Source organism: Platalea leucorodia, assembly GCF_965183815.1.
Source record: "Platalea leucorodia genome assembly, chromosome: W".
Taxonomy (NCBI): domain Eukaryota; kingdom Metazoa; phylum Chordata; class Aves; order Pelecaniformes; family Threskiornithidae; genus Platalea; species Platalea leucorodia.
This window is the reverse complement of record NC_138859.1, coordinates 15,909,325-15,921,357: the sequence shown is the minus strand read 5'-3', so window position 1 is coordinate 15,921,357 and position 12,033 is coordinate 15,909,325. Positions and strand designations below refer to the sequence as shown.

At 37.0% G+C, this 12,033-nt stretch overlaps 1 protein-coding gene across 1 annotated transcript in view; it reads right to left on the bottom strand.

The window, feature by feature from the left end:
- Window positions 1-288: 288 nt before the first annotated feature.
- LOC309602002 (Golgi phosphoprotein 3-like) overlaps window positions 289-12,033 on the bottom strand; it is a gene marked incomplete at its 5' end in the record, with an annotated part of 33,844 nt that continues 22,099 nt past the window's right edge. Inside the window, 3 exons of the mRNA XM_082335279.1 lie at window positions 289-1,633; window positions 4,894-5,008; window positions 11,257-11,388. Of these exons, the coding sequence (XP_082191405.1) occupies window positions 1,209-1,633; window positions 4,894-5,008; window positions 11,257-11,388 (672 nt within the window). The 3' untranslated portion in view covers window positions 289-1,208. The remainder of the gene's footprint in view (window positions 1,634-4,893; window positions 5,009-11,256; window positions 11,389-12,033) is intronic.

Here is a 12,033-nt window from a genome sequence, read left to right as displayed (position 1 = left end):
CCATTACAGAAATTTTAGTCATCTGAACTGCAGTCATTACTTGCTAACCGTTTACATGCAACACCTGCTAGGACTGACTTTTTGTTTTTAAAGTGTAAAATAGATTACAAGGTTTAAGAGACAAACATTAATTTGTGTACAAAGAAAATTTAAAACTGCACTCAAGAATTGTACTGGTCACAAGCCTCTTCCATACGGGGGGGGGGGGGGGGGGGGGGGGGAGAAAAAAGTACAAACGATGATGATAGAAAGCAGTCTCTTTCTATACACTAATTATCAAAGGCAACATATAGACTGAGAATACCTGGATGGCAAACTCTGTAGACACTGGAAACAAACAGCTTTCACATACATGCTCTTTATAGGAGGCCTTTCTTTCCATGAAATGGCAACGGCTGATAGCAAATAAGGGGCATCAGGTGTACAACTAAGTAGATCTTGCAAAATACTAAGATGGGGCAGTTGTTAATATACAATTTGAACTATATATACAATATAGTGGAATGTATCCCATCCCAAAACTGGTTTATGAAACAACTGGACCTTTCTACACTAGCCTTACAACTCAGCTATCGTTCTAATGAAAACATAAGTACACAAGAGACTTGCATGAAAAGTAAAATTTATGGGGCATTTTACAGGAACTATTGACAAAACTGCTTAATGGCATTTCTGCTTTTAAAGTAATTTTGTTAGACAGAATTGAAACAACGTCTGTGCATAAAATGTCCTGACAGACACTTCAACATGGAGCTTTGGTGATTTTAAAAGGCCCTTTTTCGATCTGTTATGAATTTTACTGCAGAAGTATTGATGCATGCACACATCTGTGTCAGCCGAGACTAGTGATCCAACTGCATGCACATTTCCTCTTTGAGGTACTTTCCATGTTAAACCACTTCAATAACAGTAAGATGAAAAATAGATTAAACAAAGTATTTCAGATAACTCAAACTGAATAGGAAATAGAATGCCAATATGGCAGTAAAACCTTTTTCTGTTGTTTTTAAACAGGAAGGTCTCTTGTACCAGCAGAGTCCTGTATACAGATACACAGAGAAGGAAGGAACACACCACTTATAATTCCCATTAAACAAGAGCTGATTCATCATGTGAGAAGGTACAAATTACAGAAACCATGAACAGTCAATAGAAGAGAAACAACTGGTTTACATGAAAGAAGAGAGAACGCTTCAGTCCGAATGCAGTTACTTTGTGAAAGCTGCTACAACAGCCCACAGAACCTCATTCGTGTTGGCTTTCATACATTCAACCTCAGGGTCTAAATCCAGAAGCTGACGCACTCTCTTTGTGGCTAAATCATACTGCTCATCCAAAAGGGGGGCAAAAGCGTTCTCCAGAACATCTGAAGCATGGGCTAAATAAACGAGTGCCAGCAAGCGCTTGTCCATGCGGTGAGGGTCATTCATCCATTTGTCAAGAACTGCTTCTTGAACCTTCTTGATGAGGCGCTGTTTGATATTGTTGTTGGTGAGAGGGTGCGTAGTCATGTCAAAAAGAAGGAAGTTCTGTTTCTCTGTTGTCAGTACACCTTTTTCCACTAGATTTTTAGCTAACCGTTCACGGACATTTCGCAATTGGTAGTGCAACTTCAATGGGTTCCATGTTTCACCTAAAAAAAATAAGCAAAAAAGCCAAGAGTCAGGCAAAGTTTAAGCTGTATTATCACAGTGATTCTCCCCCCCCCCCCACTGCAGAATGAGCTGTCAAATTCATATAGCTGACTACTACACTAAGATATTGTGCTCATGTCAACATTTCTCTGATCTCTGACCTACATAGACATATGCATAGAGGCAGAGACCATGAGAGCCTCTTGGGGGGGGGGGGGGGCAGAGAAGGGGAGGGACAAAGAAAAACCCCCCGAAAAAACACCAAAACAAACTACCAAACAAAACACCACACACAGTCATGAAGAAAGAGTTAATAAAAACAAAAATAAGCATCTCATCCAATCTTGTCCATTTGTCTACTTCCAGCCTTTTATCAATTCAGAAGCTGGAAGAAGTGTCATTGCCATTCTTTCTGCCACAGAGACAAGCTAATGCACACCTACCCTATGTGTCCCCCTCATTTCTCTATTTCTTCAGGTTTACATTCTTCTCTCCCTTCCCTCCCCCCACCATGTGAAACAGTGACATGCACTGTGTGAGTGTTGGTGTGTGCATTACACACGGGCACATGTTGGGCAGGGGCTTTGATGTTTCTATAAAAATTATTTCTCATGTTTTTTATTTAAGGCAGGAGAACTGGGCACTTCAGAGCGTGTGAATGTGTGTGCTTAGAGGAGGGAATTTTAAAAGCACAAAATCAGCATCAACAGCTACCGAGAAAGCTAAAGTTGCTGAGCACTGAGAAATCCATCTTTGCTTAAGAGTTTACTTAACAAGCTAAAATTTTAGGTCCAGCCTACCTAAGTATTTAAGTATTAAAATCCCCTCCTGATATAAAAGAGGCTATGCATTTTAAGAGGCGAGGGAAGAAACAGCATAAAGTATTTTTTACATAGATGGGTTTTTTCCCATAAATGATGTGAGAATTTCTATATCAGAAAGCTTTTTAAAAAAAAAATCATTGGTTAATGAATAATAATAATAATACACAGATTACTTTAAGGTTTCTCCCATTGTGATGGAAGGTGACATACACTGTATCCAAGTAACAGACAAGTAAACAAATGAGGTGACACCAACTGCATAGTGAAAGGTAGAGAACCCACCCAGGCCTGAACTCCACAAGTCCCTGTAGGAATCACATTCTCATTGAATGAGCTTGACCCCAGCTTGACCACGAATGAAGCTATCACACATACACACCAAAAAAAAAAAAAAAAGTCATCTCCTTGCAGTGTTTCACAGGATAAAGGTAATTTCCTAGATGTTTCTAAAATTGTTAGGTGGATGTGGCTATACGATAATAAAAATCAGTACTGCGGTGACACCTTGTGACCAACCTCCTCAATTACACAGGCACTTGCTTGTTCACAGACAGATGTTTGTTATATCTACAGGAAGACCTGACATTTTGATCCAAACTTCCGTATTCCCTATACTTGCTTCCTTTAGAGGCTATCTTATAAACAAGATCAGCCTGGCAAATATCGCCTTAAATGTGCATATAAATATTTCCATGATGGCTTTGAACACTAACTTCAAGCAGCATTCTTTGCATCACTGATAATTATGGATAGAGTAGCTATTTTCCAGGATCTGGCCCTAAAGCAAAATTCTAAAAGAGTTTATCAAAACCCCAAAACAAAACACCAAAATATTTTTCTTCAAAGGGCAGTTCTCTAAACCATGGGAGACGCAAAGAACCCTAATACCATCTAAGAACTAGTAATTAAATACCCATGTGTAAGTAAAAATGATCTAAGTCTCAGCCACAACACTGATGATAACTATCTTCCCAGAGCCAAAGCTTAGCAGGGTCAGGAAAACCTTAGCTTAGCTCAGCTCAAGGAAAACCTACAACATTGTTCATTCATTAGTTGGGCCTTTTTTGAATCAGTACTAACTTGATGTGCTCCGCACTGTGAGAGAAGGTGAAATGTCAGCACAAATTATGTATTTGGGACAAGAAAAATGAATTGTTTTTGCAGGCTGTAAAAGTGAAGGGGAGCTGAGCAAGAACTAAACTGCAAGGCTACGCAGCAGCCATGCCCCCTACTGACAAGGGCTGCTTTGTTCTTCCTCTCTCCCCCCTCTGCCTGATAGTCAAGGAGCAAGAGGGGAGGGATGCCAAGGGCACCGAGTATGAACTGTATGTGAGTATGCAAGGAAGGCTGCTTCAGGTGGTGCAGGATGAATGGGAAGAACATAACGAAAACAAGGCGGCAGAGAAAGCTAGAGAGATTTTGCTCGTTTTTGAAACTCTTACTTATCTGTTGTTACAAGTAACAAATAGATTTAGATAGACAACTTCAAGTCCCATTACCCCCTACCTCCCAAAGTCATATTGTTGACAGAACAGTGGGTTTTTTCCCTGCACTGTTTGCACAACTAAGTACAGCTCTGATCTACTCCAGGGAAGCTGCATTTTGTGTGTTTTGTAAAAACAGACAAACCTTAGTGATTAATTTTGGCTACAGAAAAAAAAAAAACAACCAAACAAAAAAAAGCCCAATAAAAACACTACATGTTAAAAGGTGGTTATTGTTAATTTCAGTTTAATTTATGCAGCCTGAGAATACAAATGTTGGTGAGGTATATGAAAAGTGTTAACTGCAATTGTAAAGATGAAATCTAATTGACATTTCATTTTTTTGGCAACAATTTATTAGCTTTACAGGAAGAGCTGTGTGCAAAGTACTCATCTTGAAGACTTTGTTTTGAACAACTAGAAGTATCTAATATTTGAAAATATTTGTTACTTTTCTCCAGTTAATGGAAAAATAGAAAGAACTCCTGACTCTCTATTGTTTCTTTATGATTAATAGCCAAATCACCCTCAATTTTTACATCTGAACAGTGAGCTCCTTATCTCCTTTCTTTATCAAAAGATCTGAATACTGAATCCGTACAGCTATACTCCAAACTTCCACTAACCCTCATTTCCAATTACAGAGGAAGGCAGTTATATCTCTAGGGTGCAGTCCCGATTTACTTCGGAGTCAGCGGAAGACACCTCTTCCACAGAGTAGAGATGTCCTCTGACACTTCCATCTAGACCCTTTCTGTACCAAGTTAAGTCAAAAGCAACAGTTACTTATATTTGATTAAAGGCTACAATCAACAAGAGACTACTCTAGAGGACAGACTAATTAACTTTTTTGCATACTTTCTCCCCAAAAATCTTACAGTATAATTTCTAGTGATGCCAGATAATTAGCTTTATTGGGGGGGGAGCAAATACATTATGTTCAAGGCTTACCACTAAGCAGTTCAATCCAATTTTGTACTGTTTCAGGAGGTTGGGTCTCTTTTATGTGTTTCAGAGCTTCATCAAGCAGAACATCCCCTGTAGGAGCATCTGATTTGCAAATCACCTAGGATAGAATAAAACACAATCAATATTTTGACTTAATTCATATACCATAAACATCCAACAATAAAAACTGGAAAAATCTACCTGTTATCAGAACCAAGGAAAATTTTAAGGAGTGAGGAATCTTTTCTAAGAATACACAAGTTTAAAAAATACCTAGTTGTTAAAAATCTATTTAGGATTTTAATTACAAAGCTACGTTCAGTCTTAGGTTATCTATAACCTAAATTAACCTTAATTGACTAAAACTATAGTATTAATAACATGCTTAATACCTAATTTTTTAAGGTAGATAATCCACTAACCTGGCCAGGTTCTTCACTTCCTCCCCAAAACAAAGTATACTACAGTGTTAAATTGCTCTCTGATGGCAGTCAATTTTACTGCTTCAAGTCAATTTATTCGGAATACGGCAGTGAAACAATTAGGCCATGTGAAACTAAGAAATCAATTAGAAAGCGAAAAAGCAGGAAAACCGGCTTTCTTCTTCCATATATTGATGGATAAAATTAGGTTCAAGACAACATCTATAAGTTTTACAGCTCTGAAGAACATGTTGACCAGCAACACTACGTTCCCTTCACTAACAGTTACAATACACGTATTAGGCAAAATATGTACATACCAATAAACCCCTTAATATGTAATAATAAATGCAATATCACTTAAGTTTGTTATTTAATAGCTTCTAAAATTATGAGTTCTTCCCCCAAGAGAGCACAGGAGAGAGAGAAAAAAAAAAAATCATTCACAGTAACATAATAAAATTTAAGAATTTGAGTAACTGCTTGTTTACCAGTATAAGTAGTTATATAAGCCATGTACAAATACCATTTTTTCTGGTTAGAAAAAACAAGAGCACCAAACTAAAACATACAGATTTGACTAGCCCAAGTCAATATGTTTGAATAGAAACAAAACAACAACAAAATTCTATCTTTCTTTATGAAAAGAAAAAAGAAACTACTGTTTCAAAGCTATTTATGAAAATAATGATTAAATCTGGCAATTTGAATAGTTTTACAAGTTAACACTTTATAAGCATCAGGTAAAAAGATAACAGGCAACTGACAGAAAAACTAACACATCAAAACAATTCCACGTATACAAGAGAAGCAGCAGGTGAAAGATCTTATTTTTAGTAAAGCTTCACAGTAGTCAGAAAGGTGTGCTGGAAAAAGCTTTAAGTGTCCTATTGAAATATATCCCAAGTTCAGTTCTGTTCTGTAGTTCTAATAATCCTTACAACAAACAATAGAGGAGTACATTTTCATAGGGTCTATAGATGACACTGAAATGAGTTAAAATGGTAAGACAGCTTCAATACTGGCAAGATGATCCCAAACTAGAGATGCGTACAAAGTCAATGAGATGAAATTAAAAAGAAATGCAAAGTAGTATAATCAGGATGAGGAAACAGATGACAAATATAAAAGATATAATAAATGACTGTATAGTTCAGAATAGCAGAAAAACCATGTAGTAATTCTAGCAGTAGACTACGAACCAAATAAATCAACAAAAGCCAAGTCTTTTGACAAAATAAGAATTTAATTCTAAGCTGTATTAACAGGAAATTGCTGGAGAGATCTTTGTGAATAGCTGGAATACTACGTCCAATTTAGATGGTGTCTATAAAGCGTAAAAACTAAGATTTTAATAAAAATCAGCAAGAATGAACCAGTCCACAATGCCAGGCTAAGAAGAACGATGTTTGTTTAGATCTATAAAGAAGCATGCAAGATATTTTTACAAAGAGGGTATCAAACAGTAGTTTAGGGTATCTACTTTGGGAAAAATAAAAGATACCAGCTTATTCTGGATATACAGAAGATGCAGGATGTATTGTCAAAAACTTCAACAGGCAAATTAAACATCCAGGGAGGTTGTTGAATTGCATTCAGTGGAGAATTTTAAGACTAAACATCTGCCAGGGAGGGACCAGAGAAACCTGATTTTCTGTTACTGCATCAAGATTAAATGGTCTCTTGAGATACTGTCCAGATCTCCACTTTTGGAAGCTGGAGATTACTCCAACCATAAATCTTAGATATTTGGTTTTAAGAACACAACTACATTTTAATCCAGACAATCCCTATTTGAAACTAAACACACAACAATGCATATTTATCTTTCTGATTTACAAGCTTGCACCATAGTGTCACTCAAAACCTTTATTAACCACGTATAATGATATTACATATCTTCCAGTTTTATATCAAGACTTGGAATTTTTTTGAAGTTTCTCTTCTTTAATTATACAGGAGCATACTTTAAGTTGGGTTTTTAAGCTGCTAGACCGTGGCTATTAATAGCCACCCTTCAGATATTCCTTTATTAATTAGCCTAAGAACACCCAACTTATTGATCTTTACTTCTTTTTAAAAATTATGTTCCAGCAGTATTTTAGTTTCTTTGATGTGTCCCATATGATTTGTTTCACGGTAACCTTAGTTACACTGGATCACTCCAGCCTGCTGCAGTTGGTAACCTACTACTCACCATCTCACTTTAACAGGTAAGATGTGAAATCATCTTTTTGACCTGTTTTATTAAAACAAACACACACCTCACTGAAGAGATATATCCCATGCTTAAAAGCATTTTTTAAGTAAGATTTTTTTAAAAAAAGTTTAGAAAACAGCTTTTCTTGCATATTTGGGGTTAAGATACTTTTTCCTACTACTGCAAAGAAGTTTAAGAAGCTAGTCTGAATATAATCCACCATAACAGTATAAGCCTAAACATACAGGCATTTAAAGGAAAGAGCTGTAAGGAGCATAGACTCTCCCATTCAACTCAGTCAGGGCTCCATAAGCTCTTGGGAAGCCACAATACACAGCAATTTTGTTTCCAAGTTTACCATTCTCTGCAGCCAGGCATACAACACTGTTTCTTCTCACTTCTCTGCTACATTGCATATTCACTGCACACATTCTTCTGATTACCCTTTCCCTCAAATAAAAGTATTTTGGTTCACACTTCCATGGTACTTCCCCTCCCTTTCCCAGTACATGCAGACAGGCAACAGAGGAAGCCCAGCCACCTCTCTCCTATGCTCATGGATCTGCTCTTGAAGGAGGATTTATTGACAAATGCTTCTTGGTTAACTCTCTCCAGAGTCATAACAACACAAGAAGAGTGTGAAATCGAGTGGGTTGGGGATCTTGTGAATTGAATCATCACAGAAGATCAAGCATCTGCAAGGGGGTATTTTCTCTCTCTCTTTAATAGATGAGCTAAGGTAGAGAAAGAAGCTAAGATCCTGGTTCTTCAGAGATGATGGTCCTTAGCCTTACTGCAAAGAATATGTCTTTATTCCAATTTTTCAGTGATTTATCATTTATGAGATTTGCCTTGTATCCAACTGCTGAGGACATTTCAATTATACAGAATATTTAATTTTCTTTTTCCACAATGCAGCTTTGCAATTAAGCAATGCTAAAGATGAAGCATCTCTTGCATTGATTTTTAAGTAAACTTCATTATTTAGTTTTAATACAAAAATTCACTCATGCATTAATCACTCAGAATTGCCAGCTATAAAATACTGAAGTTAATCTGCCAAGGATTTGTTGGGATTTCTTTTAAGAACTGTAATTATTGGGTTTGCTTTCCGAGACTGTAAGGTAGCATAGAGTACCATTTTCTATCTTCAATAACCACTAGTTAGAAATTACTTTATTTATACATAAACCTCAACATTCATTTATTTGTTTCTAGAAGTGATACCAGTAGATAGAACTCCAAAATGATGCAATGATTACATACTCTGAAGCCAAATTTACAAGGATGTTGCAACATAAAATACATCATATTGACTTTCAGAAGTTTCACTAACGTTCATCAAGTCCTTGTCTGCCAGTTTCTCAGTCTCATTTGTCTCTCTATGGCATTCAAGCATGGATTTAATGCATCTTGATCACTTCTGAAGTTGTGTCTTAGAAACGGCAAAAAATAATCAGCAAAGATCCACCTGATTTAATGCTTGAAATGGAAATCATTGTAGCTAGCAATCTTTTAAGTCAGCTGTGTGATCAAGGCCACCGTTAGCTGGTTATAAATCCATACTACTGCCCAAAGAACTAGTTCTACCCTCTTCTTGTTCTCACCTTATCACTTGTGCCAGCAGTCTCACTTGTGCCCCACCTGATGACAAGATCAAGAAAGTGATTCAAATAAAAACTAAACTGATCAAAGAAGTGAATTAGTTTTCAGCCAGAGTGGTTACCTGACAAGGCTGCACAAACAGTAGTAACAACCCAAGAGAGACTCCAATAATAAGCCTCTTTGCAAAGACAGGACTACCCTTCTCAGCTGCAGCACGGGCTAAAGTGACTGAAGCCTAAACTCCTCCCTTCAGACCATGGCTTGAAGATACAGGGTTTTGAGTCACAAATCAAAGCTTTAGTTTTAATGAGATTTTACCTTTCCACAAAGTCCCAGAATGGAGCAGGGGTGGGGAGGGAGAAGGGCTAGCCTGAGGGGCAGAAGCTATATAAAAATGGTATTGCCACTGAAACTCTACCTCACTGAATCACAACCTTGGATGCAACTAGACAGCTCATTCCACTCACTAAACACAATATTTAATTCAGAGAAAGCTGAGGGCAAGGGGAGCAAAGCCTGCAAAAGGGGGTCGAGGGGGACACTTGGTAGAGCTGAGACAATTAAATCTAGCAAACACAGAAATAAGACTGAAATTTAGTGTTAATGCAAGACTTCAAATAAGGTATAAAACAACACAAGTCATTCATGAGAAGGATTTCTAAATTGAGAGAGGTGGGGCAAGTGGAGAAGAAACATCATATATATCAGTAGTTCAGGATTTTATTTGCAAGAAATTCCTTAAGCAGAAATCAATCTTCATTTGAATTTTATATTAAGCCTTTTTCATAGAACCCTCCTGCCTGCAAAAAGAAATCTCTCGATTGCCTTACAACAGCAGAAGGAACAAAGCATTTAATATTGGGTAGCTTTTAGCTCTCCTTAAACAATGGGGGGGAGGGGGGGGGGGGGATTGAAACAAACACACCAACCTACCCCCAAAAATCACATGATAAAATTAAAAAAAGGAAAACAATAATTTTCCTTGTATTCTTTATTGAAGATATGTACAGGTTATTTTTCCATTTTCCTAAAAAGACACAGTTAAAATTTCAGTTAGATAGAGCTGACAAGGTTTGTGTAGAATGAAAATAACTGCTAAAGAACATTCCTGAATGCCTAAGGAGCCAAAAGCTTTGGAGGAAAAAAAAGTGCAAACTAATCAATGCTGAATATGCTTAAATGAAGCTAAAAGTAGTAGGAGCTGTTTGTCTGAACAGAGGTTTGATTCTTCAGAAGAGAAGGAAGCTGGGAGAAGGTTAGGGAATTTGTAAGCTTTCCTTTAAAAAATTTAGCAAGGGACAATATTGACAGGGAAATGTGCCATAGAAGAGAATTTATTTGTGATGGATAGACAACATTTGAATACGTTTTCAATAAACTTATTTTACAAGTATCCTTTAATACTGATGAAGTAAAAATTCTTTAAACAGTGTGACTTTGCACATTTTATACTAAGGAAAAAAAATCCAGTGGCAAAAGTAATAAATTAAGATGCCTCAAATCTTCAGCCTAATTCAATAAAGAACCTTAAAAATTTGCCCATCTTAAAGGTCAGTGAGTACAACAAATTTAATGCACTGGTCACATGCTTAAACTAGATACAGTTTTGTGTTCTCAGAGACCCAAGGTATAAGGATCGTTTCCTTCCCATGCATTGCAAGCACTAACTGCAACACTGTGTACGCCAGAATTAAACTGGTGACTTGCAGGATACATCTGGCAGGCTGTCAGTTAGCCATCCCTCTCAGCTCCAGCCCACATCTCGCCAACACTGCAAAATCCAGTTCCTTCAGCAGATTACAACTGGTGCTACTGGCTCTCAGCAGCAACCACTGCCACCACACCCTGGCCAGAACCACTGCCAACTGTTTGTGCAAGGTTCCCAACAGCAGCAGAAACACATCAAGAGAACAAACAGGAGCAGAGAACACATACAGAAGATTTTACAAGGCACTTCAGCTCACCGTTTAAACTCTTTAGGTAATAACTCTCTGCATCTAACTTAGGTCACTACTCAGAATCCTTATCCCCATATAAAGAAAAAAAAATGTCTTTTTCTTACAACCAGTTGTAATTTATAGCTACTGTATTGCCTGGAGCATGACACAAAAGTAAATGTGACCATTTTCCTCCACTTACCTTTCTTGTTAATAGACTTTTGCGCCTCATTCCACAAGCCTCTAACTGAAGACGCCCTCGCAATGCCAATTCAATTAACATACAGCCACGCAATCCTGAGGAGATGCAATCATTCCAGAATGATGTGTAACCCTGTAAAGAATGAAAGACAGTAAGATATTTCCATCTCCACCTGAACGCAAATAGAAAAAGAGGCTTACTGCATTCTCTAAGCAGTTCTCTGGCCCTCATACACTTTTGAAGTAGCATCACTAGTCAACTACCATTCCTGTACTGAAAACATGAAAGAGAAAACAGACTCATCCCCTATTAGTTTCGACATTTAGTCTCTGCTCTTTGAAGAGCAGGGAAACTTCAGGAAAGTGATACAAAACAAAACAGCAAGATATCAAGAACTGCGAGACATAAAGTGTAGTTTATATGTAGTCAAAATAAACTTATTATATTTTTAAGACATCAAGCATTTGGCATTATTGACATCACACAGGCTTATTTGAGTTTCCTGATATTAACATGATTTTACATCCATAAACAATATGGCACCAATGAAGTAATAATAACCTGAAAAATTGATATTACATAAAATATGGAGTATATTGGAAATTAAAAGTCCAAACACAAATGTGGCAATCAGCACAAACCACAGAACAGATTTTTCAGCTTGAATATAGTAAACCAAAAGCCAAAAAAGTTTTCAAGCAAATATTTGGAACAGCTATTATTTTGTCATTTAAATCCTTTGAAAACATATATTTCTAAAACTTGATGCATGTTGTT